Source organism: Lissotriton helveticus, chromosome 5_1 (assembly GCF_964261635.1).
Source record: "Lissotriton helveticus chromosome 5_1, aLisHel1.1, whole genome shotgun sequence".
In the NCBI taxonomy this organism is placed as follows: Eukaryota; Metazoa; Chordata; class Amphibia; order Caudata; family Salamandridae; genus Lissotriton; species Lissotriton helveticus.
The window spans coordinates 1,585,035,225-1,585,060,837 of NC_136065.1; the positions used below are offsets into that span (position 1 = coordinate 1,585,035,225).

General features: G+C 45.5%; 1 protein-coding gene across 1 annotated transcript in view; it reads left to right on the forward strand.

Moving 5' to 3' along the window:
- The window catches only part of LOC144755623 (polymeric immunoglobulin receptor-like), a 238,352-nt gene that overhangs the window by 156,019 nt on the left and 56,720 nt on the right, over positions 1-25,613 (forward strand). Inside the window, exon 3 of the mRNA XM_078644745.1 lies at positions 1,157-1,501. Coding sequence (XP_078500871.1) covers positions 1,157-1,501 — 345 coding nt within the window. The remainder of the gene's footprint in view (positions 1-1,156; positions 1,502-25,613) is intronic.

The following is a 25,613-nucleotide window of genomic DNA, read 5'->3' on the forward strand; positions in this document are numbered from 1 at the left end:
CGGCAACGCTCTCCACGCAGGAATCCAAGCCAAACACCTATGACGACTACAACGCATCCAAAACGTCTCCGCCCGACTGATCGTCAACGTCCCCCGCCGCAGCCACATCACCCCCCACCTGAGAGACCTACACTGGCTCCCCGTCGACAAGAGGCTCACCTTCAAGCTCCTCACCCACGCACACAAAGCACTCCACAACACCGGACCAGCCTACCTGAACAGCAGACTCAGCTTTTACACCCCCACCCGTCAGCCTCGCCCTCACCGCTGTTCCCCGCATCCAACGAACAACCTCCGGTGGCGATCTTCTCCTACCTCGCCGCCAAGACCTGGAACACCCTCCCTACCCACCTACGGCAGACCCAAGACCTCCTCGCCTTCAGAAGACCCCTCAAGACCTGGCTCTTCGAGCAGTAGTGGCCCCCCGTCCCCTCAGCGCCTTGAGACCCTCACGGGTAAGTAGCGCTCTTTACAAGTACTCTGATTGATTGATTGATTGATTATCAATGGTTGTTAGTAAAATGTGCCTAAGAAGGCAGGTGTGCCACCTATTTAACCAAATGTGCCGTGATGTACAGTATACAACACCATGTATAATTACATTTATGTTCTTTTCAGTTTTCATAAATTATTTTGTACGAAGTGCTTGCACAACTTCATCTGGCACATATTTCCTGAAAAACAATCCCAAATGTTCCTTTCTTACTGTGCTTTTAATTTCACACTCCTTATCACAAATTGCTGACAAGATAGAATACTTTAAAAATACTGGTAAAAGTGTTGTGTCGTTTAAAATCTCACTATATGATGGTTCAGTTGTGCACATTCATGAAGGTATTGCATGAGCTCCCCATCCATTATTTTTCTTGGCTAGGGTATGTTAGAGATTGTTTGGTAACTTCCGGGGTCTTCCCTGCTGCTGATAGTCTTATAGTGGGCATGGTGATGGCTTGTTTCTGAAGGACATATTTGAATTTAGTTAGCTGGGAATCGTGTTATATTTGCAATGTCTATAGTGAGGGTTGAGGCATTGATTAAGGGATATCCCTTTGAATGGGACGTGAGTCCAGCTGAGCAAGGCTCTGCAATTGCAACAAGTAAGGTGCTTGGAACTCTACACCAAAATGACATTGTCCTTTTTCTTTACATTTCCTAGGCTTGGATCCAGGAAAAGGGCCCAGGGTGTTGCGCCAGGTTGTAGGAGAGTCGGTCACACTGGAGTGTGTTTACAACCAGTCCCAGCGGTGGTCAAAAGAGTGGTGTAAACAGACAAGTGACAAGTCCTGCGACTGGATCGGGCATTCTGATGGAAGCATAAATCCAGACCACCAGTGGGTGAGATCGTCTGTGTCTATGACTCCTCAGGCTGGTAGGATGGAGCTGACCATCAGGGACCTGCAGCTTTGGGACAGTGGATTCTACCTGTGCAAGGAGTCTGGTGGGTTCACTGTCCTTTGCAGCACCATCCTTGTGGTTTCACATAAGGACAGCGCAGATGGAGGTGAGATTATTTTTCTAATAATTTAAATGAGATGTAGTTGCCATCTGTTCTAGGGTGCAAGTCACTTCCATGCTGACCTCTCCTTCTCCTGGGATCTGCCTGAACCCCTTGATTTTTTTCTGCTCCTTTTCTATTTGTCGTTATTCGTACCACAGAAACTTTAGCTGTTTACTGTCTGCAGAAACTAATAATGAATACAAAACAATTGGGAATTAACGACTCACGATATTCTATTAGGACAAGGAAGGAAATTAGAAAATAATACCTCTCCATTCTGAATGTGATAATTGGCCCATCCGCATAACATATACAAATATCTTCCTGCTGTTTCAACACCTTACAAGCTCGCCAGCACTGCTGCAGGAATGAGTGGGATGAGGAGCTACAGAGCGGCTGCGCTTCCTGTGGGGCAAGTGTCTTGTTTATCTCTACCCAACAGTGACCGTATACGTTGGGGTTCCAAGCCTAGAATGTATCACAATTAACAGGAGGGCAATCAATACCAGTTTATATGTTTATTCAATATTCGCTAAATTATTCAGCCTACCAAATGACTGATGCAGAAAGAGTGACCATAGACTTTGCGCTTCTTTTTCTTATACTTCTCTTGCACAAGGCATATCTTCCGTGGCAAAACCCATGTACCACACCAAAATTATTCTTTAGAAATAACTCTCAGCACCATCAAAATGCTAAGGCATCCTGCATGGAAAACTGTTGCTACCTTACCAGCACATCCAGGTCAAGCTTGTACTATAACCTAAATTAATGTTATACTCTCACTCACTTAAAAACGGTGCACATTTGACACAACTCATGGCACCATCATGTGCACACGCAGTTTCAAGCCATGTTATAGGCTTAGCATATGCAACCTGTACAGCAAATCCAGATCACGCCATATTGACACATAGCCCTACAACATCAGTATTCATTAGAAAACTCCTGGCAGGTTCATACATACAACACCGCTCCAGGCCACCTAGTTGACTAAGCATTTTCCACATAAATGGTGCTTAATTTATACTAACACATCTGTATTTTACCACCAACCTACATTCCAACCAAACTGAAAAAGTTAAATTACACCAAACACAACCAGTTATCCACATAATAGCATTAGAACAAAATTATTCGCAAAGTTATCACATAACATAACTGCTTGAGGCCGAGTAATCAGCAACCTGCAACCATACACCTTAGCAGAAAAAAACAAATAGCAGTGTCTTGGGAAAATTAATGCGTAACAAAGAGGTATATTCAAGCACACCCACATAATGACCACTCAGATCCATAAGAGCATCTAGCTGACCACTATAAAATGTAACCGATCTATGCAATATAATCAGCTCTAACCTTGACAGGCCTTCTCCAGTATGAATCAGCCTTCTCCAGATTCTGAAAAAAGGTGGGAGTACTCAAATGGTGGGAATATGCTATGCAAATGTGTAAAACACCTGACATGTGATAAGAAAAGTTGTAAGTGTAGAGTGTAGAGATTTTGGTTTAACAGGTCATGCAGGAATTGCTTAAGGGTGTACCTTCTCTAGGAGAACAGATTGGCAACTCGAACGATAGCTGTACAACACCAGTGTTTTCCTTGTAGCTCAACAACCCAAAGAGAACCATTGGCAACTTATTGAACAACACCGTCCCATGGGAGACTATCCCCCACATAAATACTGAGTGCACCAGGAGGTGTGGGTCAGAGATGGGCAAAGGGCAGCTGTTCATGCCTTGTAACCGGTCATACAGCCTCTCCCTAAGTCATTGTTGAGAGAAGATTAGTTTTCCCCACACATACATATTTCACAACTCCACAGGTGAAGGTGGAAGACTTCTGTTTTTTGAAGACTACGATTTTTTACAAATTTGAGAAAGCTGCAAACGAATCTGCTAAGAAGAAACAGCAGCTACTGAGCAGCAAGAAATGTATAACAGTCCACTAATGTTGGGATCTGTTCTGACCCAATAAATTTGCACCTTCCTTAACTACGAATACAACACCAGAGGTGTGATCTGAATTGAAAACCAAGTCAGTAGAGAATTAATTTTCCAAGTACTTCTACCGTCTTACCACCATAGGCAAAGATTTTGATGCTGGAAGTCTCTAGTTGAGTATCAGAAATTTTACTAAAATCAACGGCATTGATGAAAGTTAAAGGAGATCCAGAATCCGCAAGGAACTTGAGACTCACACCATTAACAGCTATAAGGCAAGAAGGGGATTTCCTTTTGTGAAGACCAGCTAACGAGGACAGTTCAACAACACCAGTATCGAAAGACGAGGAAGGAGACAACATTAATAAATCATATGATTCCTCGTCAGAATCTTCTGTAATCGTCTTCACAGTTTGAGTTTGAGATGAGTTTTTCTTGACCAAGGCACCGCCCAAACCCAAACCCAACGTGCCTTTAACCAATGTTTCCCGCCCTACTACATCACCGGTTTCGGCTAAGGCCAAGCCTGAACAAAGTGAAATCATGTGTTTTCGCTGTGGGAGCAAATCGCATCTTGGCAATGCAAAATTTTGATTTGCTCTCAACCAAACATGTTATGAGTGTGGATACAAAGGTCATTATTCCAGAATGTGCTGAGCTGCCTTAGTCAAGAAAAACCCATCTCAAACTCAAACTGTGAAGATGATTACTGAAGATTCTGACGAGGAATCATACGATTTATTAATGTTGTCTCCTTCCTCGTCTCTTGATACTGGTGTTGTTGAACTGTCCTCGTTGGCTGGTCTTCAGAAAAGGAAATCCCCTTCTTGCCTTATAGCTGTTAATGGTGTGAGTCTCAAGTTCCTTGCGGATTCTGGATCTCGTTTTACTTTCATCAATGCCGTTGATTTTAGTAAAACTTCTGATACTCAACTAAAGCCTTCCAGCATCAACATCTTTACATATAGTGGTAAGAGGGTAGAAGTACTTGGAAAATTCTCTGCAGACTTGGTTTTCAATTCAGATCACACCTCTGGTGTTGTATTCGTAGTTAAGGAAGATGCAAATTTATTGGGGCGGGATGAACAAGGGGATTTAAACATGTTCTAGATCCCAGTCATCCTGACATGGTTGTATCCCGTAGTACTCTGTGTCAATTTTACAGTTCCTTGTCTAATGCATCCCTTTCTCAACCTGTCTCACAAATTTCCAATGTTAAGTGGGCACAGATGTTTCCTGAGGTGTTCAAGGGAGGCCTCGGGAAGCTCAAAGGTTTCCACCACCGTATTGTACTCAAAGATGATGCTAAGGCTGTGGCTCATAAGGTGCGTAAAGTACCTTTGAGTTTGTGTCCTGCACTCAAGAAAGAACTTGAAGGCCTGTGTGCTGCTGGGGTCATTGGGCCCATAGAGGGTTCCGAGTGGCTTGCCCCCATAGTTTTAGCACGCAAGTCCGATAAAAGTCTTAGAATGTGTGTAGACTTGAGGGACCTCAACACGAACATTTGGATTGATCGTCAACCACTTCCAAATATTAATGAGATGCTGTCCACTCTTGAAGGTGCCAAGTTCTTCACTTCCCTTGACATCTCATCAGCTTACCACCAGGTTGAATTGTGCAAAGAGTCCAGACACTAGACATATTTGGTAACTCCTGAAGCTGCTTACCGTTACATCCGCTTACCTTTTTTTTTCACAACAAAATGTTATTATTTATTTGAAGGGATGCAGAGCAACAAATGTGGTTCCCCACAATCAGGAGAGTGCCACCAAGCATTGTAACACATTGTATATTCGTCGTTGCGATGCTAAGTAAAATAAGAATAAAGCAAAGCAGGCTACCCTTCCCTTCACCCCATCCCTCCCAACATCCCCAAAGGCCCAACTACCCCACTACCCACCCCTTATCCCTCCCTAACCCTATGCACGTGTAGAAAGAAAACACAGTTGTCAGCTGTCGTGAGGCATGACACAGGAACGAGGCCCTCTCAGAACCTCTGTCTATAATTCCTCCTCATTCGCTTCAGGGGGATCAAGTGGCAACCCCCTATATTCCGCCCACCTCTTCCAGATCTTAAAATGCTTACGGGGGCAGCCTCTCGCTTCAAAAACAGGCCGCTCCAGTCCCATATAATAATCCAGGGCAGCCTTCCATGCACACAGGGGGGGGGCTCGGACTCCTTTCCATGCTCTGGCTAGGTCTCTCTTGGCCACCACCAGACCCAGTAGCAACAGGTGGCGCTTGTATATGTTCCCACCAACTCCTTCGAGTACGTGGAGTAAGCCCAGACGGTGAGTGCGTGGGAGGTCCCAACCCAAAACTTCAGACAAACAATTCCATACACCCCTCCAGAATCCAATCAGTCGAGGGCATGACCACACAGTATGTATCAGCGTACCCACAGCCGCACCACACCGCAGACATTCCGAGGAGCTAATCAGTCCCGCCCTCCAGAGTCGCTCTCGGGTATAATAAGACCTATGGAGATATTTAAATTGTATCAGGCGAAGCCGCATCGCTATTGCAGTTCCGCGCGGGGACTCTAGGGCTTCCCTCCAGTCATCCTCATCTAGAGGACCGACGTCAACCTCCCAGGCCGCTTTCAGAGGGAGCAGGGTGGAAGAGCAGTGGGTCACCATCGACTGGTAGATGCGTGAGATCTTCTTAGTACCAAGGTCTCCCATGAACACCTTCGCTTCAATGGGGCTAAATTCCGGGAGTGAGTCCAGATCCGCTATGTTTGGTGTAAGCGCGTGTCGGAATTGTAAGTAGCGAAAGAACTGGGTTTGGGGCATATCGAACTCAGTACTGAGTTCCTGAAAGGACTTAAGAGTAGTACCGGACATGACATGTCCCAACATTGCTATACCAATGGCTTCCCAGCCATCAAACCCGGTGAGCGTCATCAGTCCGGGAAGTTGACCATTGTGCCATAGCGGTGTCTCAGCTGTTAGTCTACCCCACCAACCCATACGACGTAATGCCTGTCGCCACACCGCAAAGACCACTTTCGTAACGCACGGCAACTGCCGCCGCAGCCGGGCCGAGTAGAGAATCGTGTGTAATGTATGATCACCCATCAAGGAGCGCTCCAGGGCATATGTCGGGTCCCCTCTGTCGCCATACCACCACTCATTGAGTACGAGCAGCTGCGTGGCCTGATAATAAGATAACAGATCCGGGGTGGCCAAGCCCCCACAATACGTGGAAAGGAAACATGTCTTTAGCGCCACACGAGCCGCGCCTCCTACCCACAGAAAGCGACTCAAGGCAGAATTAACCTGCCGAAACCACTGGGGAGGAATAGGATGAGGGTAATTCTGTAGCTGGTACAAAAGGCGTGGAAGAGCTACCATCTTAAATATCGCTGACCTACCAAAGATGGTGAGGGGCATTCGGGACCAAGTCTTGATATCCTCCTGAACTTTATCCCATACGGGCACAATATTGCGCTCCCACGTAACATGGGTGGATTCAGAAAGGAACACCCCTAAATATTTCAAACCGTCAGTTGCATGTTGCAATTCCCTCGCCCAGGGGTCTATCTCCGCCGTACCTCCCAGCACCCAAAGGGTGGACTTGCCTAAATTCAAGTAGAGACCCGAGACCTCTCCAAATATGCGCATGATTTCTAACACTCGGGGCCCTGAGCGACACAAATCCGTGAGGAAGAAGAGGACGTCGTCTGCATATAAGGCAATCCTGTCGAAAAGGGTCTCAGACCAGACAAAGCCCCGAAGCTGGGCATCTATGCGCACCCAGGAAGCTAGAGGCTCCATGGCCAGAGCAAACAGGTATGGGGACAAGGGGCACCCCTGACGGGTCCCCCGTCCAATGGAGAACACCTCCGAAGTGGCCCCAGCTACCCTGACAGACGCCGTGATATCAGTATAGAGCAATGAAATATAGGACAGATACACTGGGCCGAGGTTGAGGCGGGATAGGAGTGCAAAAAGGTACGCCCAGCTAACAGAGTCAAACGCCTTATGAATGTCCGCTAAGAGCAAAGCTGCTCTGTCCCCCAGTGTCCCCATCGCATCAATCGCCGCCTGTGCACGCCGGATATTGTGTCGTGTCGCACGGTGTGGCATGAAACCCGCCTGGTCCGGATGAACCAGCTCTACCATATATGGGAGCAAGCGGTTCGCAAGTGCTTTTGCCAGTATTTTGGCTTCTACATTAAGCAATGAGATGGGGCGATACGAGTCGTGCCTGTCGGGGGGGTTTGCCAGGTTTTTGGAAGACCACGATCTCGGCGTGCCGCCAGTCCGGAGGCAATCTGCCCCGCTCACGTGCCACCTCCAGAGTACTTCGATAATGGGACCCCAGGAGAAGCTGGAATTTCTTAAAAAACTCACAGGGGTAGCCATTTGGACCCGGCGCCTTCCCCGCATTAAGTTGGCCCAGCGCCTCTCCAAGTTCCTCGGCCGTAAGGGGAGCATCAAGTTCCTTCTTGGCCTCGTCTGACACCGCCCGGGGCGGCAAGTCGTCAATAAATTTAGCTACATCGTCTGCGTGGAGACTATCCTGCGGGGCATATTGTGTCCGGAAATAAGCAGCAAAACTCGCTGCAAGCGCAGCTGGGTCCGTAATCGTCACTCCGTCGTCAGCAGTGAGGCCCGGCAACGTAATCGGTTGGAGACGGCGCTGACATAGCCTATGGAGCATGGTACTGGACTTATCTCCCCATTGGTATATTCTGCTCCGCGTGGCCAGCCACGCCAGTTTAGCTTCGTCCATCAAGATAGAGGCGTACGACTGTTGTGCCTGGAGGAGCAACCGTATCGCCACCTCATCTCCCCCTCCCCTACCACGGCGTTCTAGGTCTTCTACGAGTCTGGCAGCTGTAGTGGTCGCTTCCCGTCTTCTACGGCGGGCCTCGGCACACCAAGCAATATCCACCCCCCGTATAGTAGGTTTCATGGCCTCCCAAACCACCTCAATATCCATATCTCCCACTAGGTTTTCCCGCCAGTAGTGTGCGACGGCTTCTCGTAAATGTTGAACATAAGCGGGCTGTTGTAGATGCCACGACGACATCCTCCACCTGAAGGGCTGTCGCTTCGTAAGCAGTTCTATCGTGACTGACACTGGGGTGTGTTCCGAGAGCCCCCTCGGATGTATCGTAGCCTCGCGCACCCTGCTCAGACACATTTCAGGCACAAACATATAGTCCAGTCTCGAGAACGAGCCGTACACTGCAGAAACATACGTGTATTCGCGTACTGTGGGATGCATATGTCGCCACACATCCACCCATCCTAGGCCATCCGCCGTGGCCTGTAACCGGGTAGGGGAATTAGGGGAAGGGCCAGCAAGCACCCCCTGTCGCCTCTGACGGTCCACACAAACATTCATCACCTCATTCCAGTCTCCCCCAATCACCGCCAAGGACTCCGGGATATCCTCCCACACCTTAAACAACTTCTCGGACAGGGCCCACTGCAGTGGGGGGGGAGCATATACACTTCCAAAAACCATCGGCTCAGTGCCCACTTTCCCCTTAATAAAGACATAGCGGCCTTGAGGATCCACCCACTGCTTCTCATGGATGTAGGCCACTCTTCGGTGCACCAGTATCGCAACACCTCTAGATCCCCTGGCAAACCCAGCATGAAAGACTTGGTGGTATCCAAACCTCTGCAAGCTAAGTACTTTAGTGCCCAACATGTGAGTTTCCTGGAGCAAGAGTACATCTGCAGCCTCCCTTTTTCCCCAACGCAAAACAGCCCCCCTTTTAACGGCATCCAGCATCCCCCTGACATTCCAAGTGATTATCCGTAGGGACTCACCGGGGAGCCCATGAGTCAAATCAGCCATAGTCAATCGAGGTCCAATAGGCTTGCCTCCTGTGCCACTTCCACCCACCTCGTACTGCCTCCAGGTCAGTAACAATCAACACGTGCATTACCCCCCCCACCCCTCCCAGACCCTCCCAACATCAACAAAAACTACCCCAATAGGTCCACATTCGTCTATCATTGCTTCACCCACATGTCCCTTCCCCAACCCCTGCTGCCCACACCCCCCAACCCCATACTCCATAGAACATTGAAGTACCTGTCGCGGCATGGGCCGCCCCGGGTCCAAAACAGAGGACCCAAGACCAACCATACCAATGGATCCCAACACCCCTGAAGAACAGCAACACCCACCCCTCCCTCAGCCAACTACCACTGCGCGTGGCAGTCGAGGGCCCTAACAAGTCCCTTCCAAACCCTTTCACCACCACCCAAATTACAACAAACCTTCCCAAGAGCCAGCATCAAAAACAGTGTCCACACTACTAGGGACGAAGCCCAACCGTGGGCCTCACAGTCACTCGAGGCAGCCGCACCAGTGCAATCTCACCCATGGACTCAAGAATTATCGTCTGACTGGTCAGATGCAACAGTCCCCTTATCCTGGGTCGCACCGGCAGAGGCGGATCTCTTCCTCGACCTGGACCTCCGCTGACGGCCATGTCGGGCCGGCTGACCCTGCCGACCTTGCGTCGAACCACCAGGAGCATCAGGATTCAGACCCGGTTGAGCATGCGGCCTGATCGGCATCGACTCGTCGGTCCATTGGAAGACCTCCTCCGGGGATTCGAAGAAGTGGGTCCGGGACTGATAAACAACCCGCAGGCGGGCCGGGTACAGCAAGGAATATTGAATCTTTAACCCTCGCAACTTGGCTTTAGCGTCCAGGAAGGAGCGACGCTGCTGCTGCACCAACTTGGTATAGTCAGGAAAGATCATGATCTTCCGATTTTCGTACATGATGGTGTCTCTGGCTCTCGCCTCTCGGAGAATCACATCCCGATCATGATAGTTCAGCAATCTGGCGATAACTGCCCGGGGTCGTTCCCCCTCCGGCGGCCGCTGGGTCAAGGCGCGATGTGCGCGTTCTATCACAAAGCAAGTGGAAAGGGCACCCGTGGGGAGCCAGCCCTCCAGCCATTGGGTCAAAAACAGCTCCATATTGCCTTTCTCGCATCGCTCCGGAAAGCCAACGAAGCGTAGGTTGTTCTTACGTGCGCGACCTTCAGCATCTTCCACTCTGGTTGCGAGGTTCTTTTGGACCTGTTCCATCGCCGCCATTTTCCGTTTCAGGGTCCCCACATCGTCTTCAACCACCGAAATCCTCGACTCAGTTTCTGTTATCCGCTCCACAGCATTCCGCAGATCTTGTCGCAGCAGGGTCACGTCCACACCCACCGCACCAATCTTTGCGTCCAGCATATCTCTGGACTGGGTGATCGCCGCCATAAGTGCCGCATTATCCGGCCCAGTTCCTCCGCCACCGCCGGGTGCCCCAGAGCCCCCACTGGGCCCTGTAAACTTGTCTATGGGCCCTTGTTTGGCCGGGCCACCACCCCCCCTGGTCATAGCTGGGTGGAACCGGGAAGCACAGTATCAAGAGGGTCCACAGAGGGGGCGGGGGTGGGAACTCACACCAAGACGTGGATCTGTCCGTGGTCTCGCAGCCCCCTGAGAGAAAGCAGAACTCCACCAGGTCTGGGCAGTGCCGACGGGTCAGCGTAAGTCGATCGCCAGGCAGCTGCCCCGACTACCCCCCGGTTGGGCAAACCGTAGGTCGCTCAGTGGTCTGCCTCCGAATCCAAAGGGCCCATTAGTCCTCGGGCGTCTCGCCTGTACCACCACTGCCCTCTGCAAGGACGACCCAGGGGGGGAATCAAAGGAGCCCGCCGGCCGCCGCAATCAAGTTCCGTGCCTTTGGTCGTGAAATGGCATGGGGGGGGTCCGCTCCACAGAGCAGCGCCGCGGCCACCTCCCCGCCGGCCTCAATCGCCTCAGTACACCCCAAAGGTCAACATCAATTCTGTGGGCACCCGACCCCGGGAGAGCGGGAAAGTCCAGGACTCGGCTTACCGACCAGGATGTAAGTCTCTGCTCCTCCCAGGGCCTCCAAGCCTGCTTCTACGAGTACAGCGAGGTCAGCAGGCACCCAGCCACAGCTCCACGGAGCCACCGCCGCCCCAGGTCAGTCCGCCGGTCAAGCGATCTGCCGGCTCAGGCAAGCCCGGCCGCCACTCCACAGCCGGTATCTCCGGAGGCCTCCGAAAATCGAGGTCCCTGTCTCTCGGCCCCGAAGTAGGCCGCGTCCCCCTCCAGCCTTCTCAGGATGTCAGAGCGGGCCCCCCTCGCTGTCGGAGGGTCCCCTCAGCTGTGCTGTGTTCCGCCAGGAAGGGGAGCTCCGTCGGCCCCGGGGAAGCGGAGGATGATGGGCCGGCGCGAAGATCCCCCAGCCGGGGAGCGCTAAACTCGAGGCCCCGGCTTCCCCTGCGGGGACTAGGCCGCAGACCGACGTCCTCGAGCACAGCCCCGCCAGCAATCCGGGAGCACTAGAGGATACAGCGGGCGACTCCACCTGCCTTCCGCTCTCCTTGCCGGTGGTGTGGGTGATGGAATCGGGTCCGGAAGCAAGGATAAGTATGCGGATAAAGAACGGGCCGGTGGGAGCTTTAGCAAGCTGCGTCCACCATCTTCGCCCGCGTAGCCACGCCCCCCCATCCGCTTACCTTTTGGTCTTGCGTCGGCCTCGGCCGTTTTTTCAGAGGTTAACGAACAACTTATTTAAAGATATTCCCGGTGTTGTCTTCTTCCAGGATGACATCCTTATCCACGGGAAGACTGAGCCCGAGCATGATGAAAGAGTCAAACTGGCTTTGAGTATCATAAGTACCAGTGGTCTAACCTTAAGGGAGGACAAATGCTAATTTCTTCAAGATGGTGTTGATTATCTTGGCCATCACATCTCGCACAAGGGAATTGAGCCTAATCTAAAGATCATTGATGCCATTCAGAATGCACCTATTCCTTTGAACAAAGATCAACTTCGTTCATACCTTGGGTTGGTGAAGTATTACTCCAAATTTGTCAGTAACTTTTCAACCAAAACGGCTGCTATGCGAAATCTACAAAAAAAAAATGTCAAACTTGTGTGGGATAATTACTGTAAAAGAAATTTTGAAACCATCAAACAAGATATTGTATGCGCTCGCCCTTTAAAGTTGTTTAATATCAATGACTTATGTATAATATCCATTGATGCAAGTAATGTGGGTTTGGGGGCTGTTCTTTTGCAAAGGAGGAGTGATGGTCGGGAAGAGACTATAGTTTGTGCCTCCAGAACCCTAAGAGGTGCTGAAAGTACTTATTCTACTATAGAGAACGAGGCCTTAGGCATGTGGTGGGGGTTCAGCACTTAAAAATGTTTTTGTGGGGGAACAAATTCATCTTGAGAACCGACCACAAACCCCTGGTTAACCTATTTACCACCAAAGGTGGTGGCAGAGCTACCCCTCGGATCTCGAAATGGCAATTTAGGCTACAGGAATTTCATTATCGGCTTGAATATGTGCCCGGAGTGAAAAACCTGGTAGCTGATTGTCTGTCCAGACTTCCTCTCTCCAGTGTCGATGATGATTCTGAGCGTGATGACTTTGAAGTTGTTTGTGCTGTGGGCTCTTTGGATGGAAGTGTGGGTAGGGCTTTGTCTGAATGTGAATGGTTGGAAAGTATTTCTCTTGATGCTGATCTAGTGAAAGTTATTGATTTTAGGCAGTGTGTGGCCTTGTGATAAGCATTGTCCCTCTGAGCTTGTACCCTACAAGTGGGTTAAAGATGAGTTCTCTGTTGTGGTTGGAATATTGAGAAGAGGCGGTTTGCTTGTTGTTCCTTTTTCTACTCGAAAGAAGATTTTAGGTCTTGCTCATTAGGGGCATCCTGGTATCCGTGCTATGAAACGTAGGGTGAGGAAAGATTTCTGATGGCCAGCCCTTGACAAGGATGTTGAGCATTTTGTCCATGATTGTTGTGTGTGTTACCAGTGATAAGTCTCAAGTGACGCATCCTTCTCCTATTGAACCTGTTGTAGTGAAAAACATTCCTTGGTCCAAATTAGCATTGGACATTGCTGGCCCATTTGGCCTTATCGGTACCTCTCCTAAGTATGTCCTTGTTTTAATTGATTATATGTCCAAATGGCCCGAAGTAAGATTTGTTGACAATATAAATTCTTCTTTGGTCATCAATTTTGTACACAATGTTTTCCTTAGGGAGGGTTTCCCGGAGGAAATTGTGTTTAACAACGGGACCCAGTTGGTTTCTTCTGAAATGGCTAAGTTTTTCAAGGAAGCTGGAATTAAACACATTCACACATCACTTTATCATCCCCGCAGTAATGGTTTGGTTGATCATTTCATCGGTGTTGTTAAGGAACACCTTCAGCTTGCCTTAGTGAATGGGTTGCATTGGCGTCAGGCTGTCTGTGATATGTTTTGGGCAGTGAGGACTACTCCTCATGTTTCTACTGGGGTTGCTCCTTTTACTCTATTGCGAGGAAGAGTCGTAAATACTGAAAACTTATCTGGGGTGACTGATGTCAGGGCTGCTGTTCAGGCCAAGTATGACACTAGATCTTCTGCTCTTTCTTTACCCAAAGTTAGAGTGGGAGATTAGGTGAGAATAAAAAAAACTTGTTTTCTTCGCAAGGGAGAGTCCCGGTTTTCATCTCCTAAGAAAGTATCTAGTGTAAAAGATCATGTTGTGTGTGCTGGATGATGGAACAATTTGGAACGAGAGTACTATCTCCATTGTACCTAAGCCCATGCTTGGTTGTGTCAACAAAAGGTTTGTAATTCATTCCCCTTCTGATGTTAAACCCACCACCGTTCATTGGGGAAAGGTTTCACGGTCTGTCCTTATTCTTGTGAGGGAAGCTTCTTCTAGGGTAAGATCTGTTTCTATCAAATTTCAAGATTATAAAATGTGATAATATGTACATTATGTTATAATTTGCCAAGAATATAAAAGGTGTTAATATGTTTATTATGTTATGTTTTGCCAACTGTTTTCTGTCCCTTTAATATGCTTTCCTACTTTGACTTCTCATTACTCATCTTTCATTGCTTTGCTCCTTGTTTTCTTGTTTTATTTCTTACTTTGTTTTTTTATTTATTGTTGTGAAGGAAGGAGGTGTGTTGGGATCTGTTCTGGCTCGTGCTTCATTCCATAACAGAATTATCATTGTATTGTGTTGGTACTGTTCTGAGTCCGGCAGTTGCTGCCGGGACTCGGAGGTTGCATCCACTAATAACTGAGCTCCACTTACATCACGGTGTCTTCCCTTCAACTAATGACAGACCAATAGCTTCAAATGGATGCCTTGCTTGGCAGCTGCTGACTGGAAACATCATTGAACATTTATGTTTGCAGTGAAAGAGAGCTGTTAGCGAGGTTAAGGCCAACCACAGTGCTCAAAATGACTCATCTAAGTCACGTTACCTATTTCTCATAAGTCATACCCTCTGATCTGGTCAGTGACGTGATGTATTGGGAGGTTTCCGTGATTAAATTAGCAGTCCTGTGAGCATGTGATGTCATCACAGATGTTGTACTATATTGCTGGTTGGAGGAGATTGTGACAGACACACACACACAAAATGTACCCTTGAACACAGACTCTCTCACCGACATAGCCAAACCACACATGCAGCATTTAAACTTCCTCAACTCCTCACCCACGGGCAATGAAACAGGCATGTGACCAAGAGTCTCAATTTGCTCTTTATAACAGCACGGCCTGAAGGTTGATAACAGGAGGGAGTGTCAATGAGATCAGACTGAGGCAAGAAGATGGGGAGCATGAAGTCAAAGCGAAGAATCAGTCTCCTGGCTGCTCCGGCAAAGCAGTTGTGGCAGAATGGAAAGGAGAGAGATGGTGAAAGCATTGGTCTACAGTGACCAGACGTCCCGGATTTTCCCAGACAATCCCTTTATTCAAAGATTGTCCCAGCATCCCGACACTGCCTTCTCAAACATTCATTCATTCATAAAACTTTTATTCGGTTACAACTTGGAGAAACCACAAAAAGTGCAGAGATAAAACAGTACAAATCAAAAATCACAGTCTCAGGATACAATTTAAAAAACAGAAGTCGTTTAAAACCATTGCTAACAATAATTCATTGGCAGACGTTAGAATTACAATGAATTTTTAAACATGATTTTAAAAAACAAGCTACGCATTTAGCAGTAATCCAAAAACTGCAGAGCCAAATAGGCGGGCCGACCTGTTCTCAGGCTCTTTTGGATATGTAACTAGGCGAAAGAAAGAGTTAAATCGAAACCTAGTTAATACATATTTTTCATAGATAGTTAAATGGAATGTTAAGTATGGTTGAATACCCAAAGGAGTCTGGACTGATAGGATCTGTACGTTTGAGGTTTTACTTATTTCTTTGCAAAGACGTAGTTCCCTAAGATGGGATAGGCATAGTTTTTTCAAATCCTTCCTAGAGAAGTCTGTCATCGTGGAAGGTTCTAAGAAATAAGATATACGGTCCAAGTCCTTAAGGAAGTTGGACACGTACAGGAGCCATGGGATTTTGCTCCAGTTTGCCAGGGCCAAACAATTGATTATCAGTGAGCCGGTTAGATGGCATTGTGTTTTGGTCCATATACGCTGCCACAGCAAGATCGGCTGGCATCTAATGATGTCTATCAAATAATCAATACCCAACTCAATGTGGCAACCGTACGTTGGAGCACTTTGGGGAACTGCCAATAGATATTTAAGAAACCCATTCTCAACCGTTTGAAGGGAATCGATGGGAGCGTAACCCCAGACCCCTGCACCGTAGGTTGCCAAGCTATGACACTTTGCGTGATAGATTTTTAGCAACTCTGCTGGGGCAGGCTTACCCAGTTTCCTTGAAAAGGAAAATAGAGCTGAGGTCGCTCTCTGGAAAAGTAGCTTTTTACTAACCAGTGCTTGTTTCCAAGTTAAACTATCGTCCACTAAGATTCCCAAATAGGGGTATTCCCTGGTGCGTTCCAGCCTTACTTTGTCAATAAAAACTGATTTAGGTTTCTTCACCCTGGGACCAATGTGCATAACATAGGTTTTGTTTTTATTTACTTTTAGACCTAAAGTGAGCATAAATTGACAGTATTTATTTAGCTGATTTTGTAGCTGATTTAAGGTTCTGGCTAAAATTACGGAATCGTCCGCATATAACAGCGCGGGAATGGGGCGATGGTTAATGGAAGGAAGATCCTGGCTCCCTTAGAGCATGGCTGCTTCCAGCCCGTTGGTATTTAGATTAAACAAGAAGGGAGCCAGGACACAGCCCTGTCTAACACCTTTATTGACGGCAAATGATGGAGATAATTCGTCACCGATCCCGTATCTAACGCGAGCAGTGGCATCAGAATAGAGTTAGCGGAGAAATTGTTTGAGAGGTGGATCTACCCCTAATTCGCCGAGAATAGACCACAACCTTGAGTGAATGACACAGTCAAACGCTGCGCTGAGGTCAACATAGACTAAAAACAAATTTCCACTTTTGGCCCCCGCATATTTACCGATCAAGAGGGCTAAGTTCAGAGCCTGCTCCACGGTGCCAAGTCCCTCCTGGAACCCATATTGGAGATCTGTTATGATGTTATTCGTGGACGCCCAATCCTGGAGACGTTCCAAGATCAGCCGACCAGCAACTTTCCCCAAGGAATCCAGGAGGGAGATGGGTCTGTAGCATGCTGGGTTGTTACGATCACCCTTCTTGAAAATTGGGAGTAAGATTGAAGTGGACCAAGAGTCTATTAGACCTGTTTTAGTGACTGCTGCCATTACCTGAGTGACAAGGGGTGACCAGAGTTCCGGGTTGTATGCAAAGATGTCTAGTGGAACTCCGTCCGGACTCGGGACCTTACCGGTTTTGGATGATGACAACACGTAGAGGACCTCCTTATGGTCGAAGAGAAGGTCAATAGGGAAAATCTGGTCCCTAAGACTAGCACCTGCCACGTATACCTCGTTGTCAGCATCCTCAGGGGGACCACCAAATATCTTTGAAAAGTGGGCTACCCACTCGTCTGCCGTCACTGCAACATCGAGGTGTTGTGGAGACGAAGCATCTACCAAAAAGGGTGATTTTACCGTGCGCCAGAACAGAGAACTGTCTTTGGATATACAGCTCTCATGTAGTTGGGCCCACAAGGTCGTCTTAATTTCCTTCCTCCGGTTACGCTGTGCTAGTTTATAGGCCTTTCTTAGATTGGTGATTTCAGCTTGATCTCTAACGGGGGCATGGAGAGCTGTTTTTAGGTCATTTAGAGCTTTACGGCAGTTTGTGTTAAACCAGCCTTTGGTTTCCAATTTTTTGGACTTTTGGTTACGAGTCAGCTCCTCCCAAAAAACTGGTTACGGTCACCTGGGGTGAGGAGTCTAATGCTAAGCAATTATACATCCACGGAAGTGCTCTGGATACGGCTTTTCTAGTGATTACTGCTGGGTCAATTTTAGACCATTTTACAGAAAAACCGTTTTCTTTGTCCATGGACAACGATTGTTGGTTCAGTAAACTTTGCCTAGTTAGTTGAAATGAAAAATGTTTAACTGTCAAGGTAACACTATTAGGAAAATGGTCGCTGCTAATATCCGTGCCTGTTTTAAAAGTTAGCAGTTGACCCTTTATAATCTGGTAACATACAATATAATCAATGACACTTGACAGCCCCCTACCATGAAACGTTGGCAAAAAATCAGCGGGGGATCTACAAGGTCATTCGCAAATTCCATCTCTAGTGAAAATAGACACTCATTTAGGCAGTTACCTAACTTCGTATGTGTAAAATGAATCAGGGAACATCCATTTACATCCTGAAGGCCACAGGTGCCATTCTTATAATTATTGCATAATGGAATGTTAAAATCCCCCCCCCAAATCACGTAGGAGGCGGAAGACACATGCTTATTCTGCTGTTAATTTAAAAACGATGTAATTTCAATAAGAATTTTTGCACAGTCAGTTGGCTGAAGGTTGTTATAAAAATTAACCAGAAAATAGGTCGTACATTTATTAAATGAGGCCCTTAAGATTTGATAATTCTCACCGTGCAAAAGAACGGTTATGACCATAGGTGGTAAGTTATTTGCGATATATACTGCAAGACCTCCCTTGGGTCTACCGAAGGTTCTAGAGCTAGCTGGGACATGATATGTTTTGTAGCCTAAAAGGTGAATAGGGCCAATGGCCCAGGTTTCCTGTAGGCATACTATCTGGTGTATACTAACTGTCTCAAACAACAAGCATTTGCAATGCAAAAGTCTCGCATTTACGCGAGTTTGACCTATTGGCATTGTAAATGACAATGCCTTTTATTTATGTTTTGGTTTTAAAATCCATAAATAAAAGGCATTGTCATTACAATGCCAATAACTTAAACTCGCTTAAATGCAAGACCTTTAGCATTACAAAGGCTTGTTAAGTCCTGGAAGCAAGAAAATACATCTTTCAGCCTTTAACTTGCAGGATACAAGGACACGTTAGCAGCAGGCACAGACTGCATCCCAATGAGCTATCTTATGCCGATGCAGGGTTGGATTGGGAATGAAAACCCACACACAAAAAAAAAATCTTATAAAAAAACTTTAGTGGGGGGGCGGGGGTAAAAAAAATGCACGCGTTAGTTTAGACTGGTGAAACAAGTGAGGCCACTTCTACTCAGGCCCCCTGCCCCCGCTCAGAATGTGCAGACATTAATGGGCCGGCCCGAGAGATAAAGGGAGTGACACTTCTGCCTGGTGCTAAACGGAGGTAATGAGCGCCCATCTGCACCTAGAAAGGCCACTCAGACACCCCCTGTGCCGCTGACTGTTTCAGAAGAACAGAGACAGCGCCCAAATAGCCCCCCAGACTGCTAAAAAAAACAGCCCACAGCAGCCCTTGGACACCGGCCCCTCGGGCATTGCCCGAATGCCCGCATTACCAATCCGACGCTGCGCCGATGTATCAAATTAGACTACTACGCAGGATATGAGCCAACTCTGAACCATGCAGCTGTACGCAACGCAGCCTCTCTCAAGGTTTAACAATCATCGTTAAACGTGATCCGCATTAGCAACACTGTGGGAACGGAAAGGGTGGAGCTCGGCTCGTTCTGGACATATCTGATAACGTCTCTCCTTCCCTCCACGACTTGGTCTCTCAGTCCCAGACATGTAGCCCAAATATCAGCCAGATGTAGCCCAACTATAGCCCAATGACAGAATGTCCCAGAGTGTTCTAACGAACAACTAGAGCGCTAACAGTCTTACTTATGACCAAAGTATGGCACACCTGGAGTCATCTTGATTGGAATAAAGTGTTAACACTTAAAACATTTAATTTCCAAAGGAACAAAATGAAGGGGTTCATTTTGCCATAGAAATTATGATTAGTGCTGAAGAAAGAAAAATTAGGGCACATTTTGAGTGACTTCTCAAATCCTCTTATATTTCATTAAAAAAATTCTGATATGCAGTCTCCCAAGATGGCCACCAGAGACAAAAGAGCCCAAATGTAGCCCAAATATCAGCCAGATGTAACTATAGCCCAATGACAGAATGTCCCAGAGTGTTCTAAAGAACAACTAGAACGCTAACAGTCTTACTTATGACAAAAGTATGGCACACCTGAAGTCATCTTGATTGGAATAAAGTGGTAACACTTAATACATTTAATTTGAAAAGGAACAAAATGAGGGGTTTCATTTTGCCATAGAAATTTTATATATATATATATATATATATATATATATATATATATATATATATATTCACTGAAAAAACCATAGGTTACACACCAGTTATAGTTAGGAATTAGCATTTAAAAAACCTTTGAAATTCACTGAAAAAACCATAGGTTTCACACCAGTTATAGTTAGCTGGAAATTTTACTCGCATAAAACCATTGAAATTCCCAGGTGAAGGGTGGGGGGAGGTGGGAGGGAACGGGGACCGGTTGGGCGATACAGTATCCTACTAAGGTATAATAAGTGATATTTGTTACTATGATTTGCTATCTAGAATTTTACGAAACGAGATGTGCGCTTTGATGTACGGAGTACTGCGCCACAGTTATGTTTCAGAAAACGGAAAAGACTGACAATATGTTAAGAGAAATGTGTCTTCAAATGTAATAACTGATCCAGTCATGAATAAAGAGTTTTAAAAAAAAAAAAAAACATTGAAATTCCCACGTTATAGTTAGTTGGACTCACTATAACTTGCACGTCTGCAATGCACTGCTGATGATGTCACATATTACATCACTCATGCATATATTTAAATATTTAAACATTACTCGCTAATATATGTATTCACTAAGATACACTTAATAAGCCAGTTAACCAATCAATTGTTTTTAAAAAAAACACTGAAAAACCATAGGTTTCAGGCCTTATATAGTTAGGAATTAGCATTTAAAAAACCTTTGAAATTCACTGAAAAACCCATAGGTTTCAGGCCTTATATAGTTAGGAATTAGCATTTAAAAAACCTTTGAAATTCACTGAAAAAAACATAGGTTTCAGGCCTTATATAGTTAGGAATCAGTCTTTAAAAAACCTTTGAAATTCACTGAAAAAACCATAGGTTTCAGGCCTTATATAGTTAGGAATTAGCATTTAAAAAAACCTTTGAAATTCACTGAAAAAACTATAGGTTTCAGGAGTTATATAGTTAGGAATTCGTTTTTAAAAAACCTTTGAAATTCACTCAAAAAACTATACGTTTTAGTGGTGTTATAGTTAGCAGGACATTTTACTCATACAAAACCAATGAAATTGCTCCTATATAGTTAGTTGTACTAACTATATTTCGCGCACCCGCAATCCACTGCTGATGATGTCACATATTAGATCATTCATGACATGGTCAGTGACATCACTGATGACATCTCAAATGACATCACTGATGACATCATCCACGTGACAATCACATACACCTTTTCATACACTATTACAATTTTTCATCACTGTTTGTAAAATACAGAGTATCATATTTAAATCCATTGTCACAGCAATACAAGTATCTAAAAATCCCCTCAGTGATTCATAGATGTATACACACATCTAATCACTCACCTATGGATTCACTCATACATGCTGTCAATGAACAATAGAACACTATCAAAAATACTTATACATCTATATCGACATTAAACAACAGCACGCATCCTATTCACATATGAAGTCATCCTACTCACTTATGCAAACAATGGATCATACTTACATATTTACTTAGCAAAACACTTATACAAACACCACTTCTTCTATTCATTTAGATAGTAAGTCATACTTAGTGAATTATAAAATCATTATTACAAGTATACAGTTATCCATACAGTCACCTCACACAATCATTGTGTCTTATGTATACTTATTTATATACAACAACTGACACATACACTGCCTTTTATTTTTCTAGTTTGTTGGACCTGTACCTTTGAGAAATATATTTGCTCATCACCACACCCATAAAGAGATTCCTCACCCAAACTGTTAGAACATGTAGTTTTAACTTCATATATCTACTGAATCAACTATTCACACATCTTTGGACAGTCACACACCCCCCACCGAACCACACACACTTTCACACTCCCATACAAATACTCAGTTAACTAATCAATAACTAATATAGACTTTCACATAGCTAGTAACCAACTGTAGAATCAGTTTACACAACAACCGACAAAGTGATAAGATATTCACACAGTTTAGTCACTATCCACTATATTTAGTGAGACATTATAAATTGGTCAAGTAAACAGTCAATTACACTGCTACTAAATCCTCCATCCAAATATTTATTTATATATATCCACTCATTCTTCAATGTAAATTGCTATATATATAATGCATATTTAAATAACGAAGCAAACCACATTCACTGGATGATGTCATCAGTGATGTCATTTGAGATGTCATCAGTGATGTCACTGACCATGTCATGAATGATCTAATATGTGACATCATCAGCAGTGGATTGCGGGTGCGCGAAATATAGTTAGTACAACTAACTATATAGGAGCAATTTCATTGGTTTTGTATGAGTAAAATGTCCAGCTAACTATAACACCACTAAAACTTATAGTTTTTTGAGTGAATTTCAAAGGTTTTTTAAAAACGAATTCCTAACTATATAACTCCTGAAACCTATGGTTTTTTCAGTGAATAATATATATATATATATATATATATATATATATATATATATATATATATATATATATATATATATATATATATTTATTTATTTTCATTGAAAAAGACAAAGGTTACAGGGACGATATTTTTAGGCTCAGATTTCACTGGTACAAAACCAGTGAACTTCAGCGGGTATAATTAGTTGAGCGAACCATAACTTATGCCCCAGCAATGCACTGCTTATGACCTCACATATTACATCGCTCATGACATTGTCAGTGACATATACATAGCTACCCTAAAGTTATAGGCACTTACATTACGTTACCGTTTCCCTAATCACACTACTTGATAGGAGTGCTAGGCATGTCAAAAATTGTGAAGGGCTGTCCTCACACACCACCAGATGTCATGCTTCATCATAGACAGCCCTCGCTCTCTAAAAACCCGTTTTGATAGAGAGCGTGCCAACACCTGAAAACAGGGAGGCAGTTCTAATCATTTAAGTGGGGGCTTTCCGAGAATAGTGAGTTAAAAACCAATATAGTACCCGAATTTGCATTTAATCGTACAGTATATTACTTGGTTTCAAAATTATGGGATGTGGGGATTAGGGGAGCTATTACCCCATCACTATTGTAACTGTCAACATGTTTCTGCCTATCGCTCTAATGAGTCTGTGGCATTCTTCAGGACGAGAGACGGGCTCCTGGTTTTTTCAATATGATATTAGATATTACTTCCTTGTTAGGGCAGCCTATCTTGATGCAGCCAGCCAGACATGTGCACTTTGAAACCTCGAATCCAGCTGTCTTCAGACAGCTGGGTTAGAGTAGTGCAAGGCTCCGTTTCCTTGGAAGCGGCGAGTGAAGCAGCTCCCAACAATCGGGGCACTGCTCTCGCAGCATGGAGGCAGCGCCAGGGTTGGTTGAGGCACTTCTCAAGGGCTCGCGCTGCAGGAGGAAGACGTACATCAAGGAAAGAGTTCAGAGTCGGACCTGTCGCAGGTAAATGTTTTTTATTTTTACTCACCACCCATTTGCCCACCCCACCACTCCTCATAGATGCCATCCACCACTGATGTACACCACCACAAGGCAGCCCACTGACACACAATGCAGGCACAGATGGGGGCACTGTGGTAGAGCCATAGGAACGAAGGAGGTGTATGCAGTGCAATTCAGTGTGGTTCTGTGCTCCAGGGACTACAGCTTTAATCTGCGGAAGGTGAAAGATTGTGCCCCGAACTGATGTGCCGTCAAAGATAAATGAGGAGCAGTGCAGCTCCTGCTTTTTTACACGTGGGCCAGAGTAAGTCAGTACTACCAATGACAAGCAGTGCCTAATTTGATTTGGTGGTGGCTGGTGGGTGCACTCATTTTTCCTCATTAGACATTGACCTGGCTCAGGAGAGAAAAACACGGGAGAAGGAGAAGGATGAGAAAGGTAAAAAGAGTGAAAATGGAGAAAGCAGGGATGAAAAAGAACCTGAAAGACTGAGATAAGGCGTCATCGAGTGAATGGTAGATGAAAGATACATGAGATGGTATCAAGATTAGTCAGCATAGATATTTGGCACCCCAAGCATCCTGAAGTGCCAGCCATGTAACTTTGAGTGCCAGCACTCATTCTTTTACAAATTAGGAAATGGGTACAGGGAGTGCATGAAAAGAATCTAGCTTCGACTGGTTCTTGAGTCCCAAACTCACAGCCTATACAGCTATGTTGGCAGTGAGTAAATGATATTAAACACAAGGTTATTAAAAAAAAGATATTTGCTTAAAGAACACTTTTTTGCCTTTTCACATCTGTCCCATGATACTTTTGAGTTGACTATATTTTTGACATGATATTCCTGCATCACAATATTGCATTATCTGCCCTGAAAACCATCATTCTCTCAATGAATTTTTATCACCATTGATTTCAATGAGAACCAGCCTCCAAAACCACTAAATACCACCCTCTTTAGAGATTCAAAGGTTGAAAAGTAGGTTTTATCACTAAAAGGCACAGACGCTGGAAGTAGAGGTGATGCAGTACCCCCAAAATAAAACATGCTGGTATTCAGATAGTAAGTGAGCAATAAAAATGCTTTTACATTTTGTTTTTATCTTGTCATATTTGCTACGCTTTCAAAGATGGTCAAATGTCAGTCTTTTTTGGGAAAATTGGTACTTGTTCTTTAAACGTGAAGTGTGGAGTTTACTTTTCTTTCTCCGAATGTAAATTAGAGGATTTTGTAAACAAAATTGACAATCTTGCTAGGAAGCAGGGAATTAAAAGAAAGGTTAAATGATGCCAGTTTGTATTTTTAAAAATAACAATTAAATACCTGTAAATGATGTACCAAATATTTCAAGCCATATCAGCAGTTAGAAAAATACAAATGTAACTCTGAAGTGTGACGAAAACTAAGATTTAATAAGGTCAATTGATGATGCGCAAATTATAAATATTTGGTGAAACATGATTTCCTCGCATTATAAAATGTGTGTCATTTAGGTTTTTTCAGTAAAACTTCGTGTCAGTACAAATATTATTTCAATGGAAAAAGTGCATTCCCAACAACACCATGGCTTACTTATATATTTGTGATAGCGTGCTCTACAATGCCCCACTGGACACACAACACCCATACCACGCTCTATGTTGAATGGGTGTGGCTTATTTACTACACATACTTGTGCTTTTTTCACAAACCATATTACTGCGGTGATTTAAATTTGATATAAGCACCCCTACTCCGAAAATCGTTGTGGTTGGCTTTTGTCTGCCTCTGTCAGGACTCTCACTGTCTGCGAAATACATGGTGATCAGTGGCTGTGGCGAGGGGCGCTCGGGGCAGGGCCGGACTGGCTACCGGGCAGTTGTGTGTGCTGCCGTGCTGGTGGCTAATTTCGTTGATGGGGACCTGCGTGTGCAAAACGAAATTCGTTTTGCTTTTTTTATTTCAAATCGCACACAGGTCCTCATCAACGAAATACGCCCCCACCACAGAGAAATGAGCCCCTAGCTCGGCAGCACACACAACTGCACAGTAGCCAGTCCGGCCCTGGCTCGGGGTTTCTGTCTGCGAGTGTCCCGAGTCCTAGGGGCCGGTGTGGGTGGAGGACAGGAGGAGTGTGCCTGAAGACTGCTGAGGGTCTCGGGCATGCGGTGGGGTTGTGGTCAGCGGCTGTGTCTGTTCG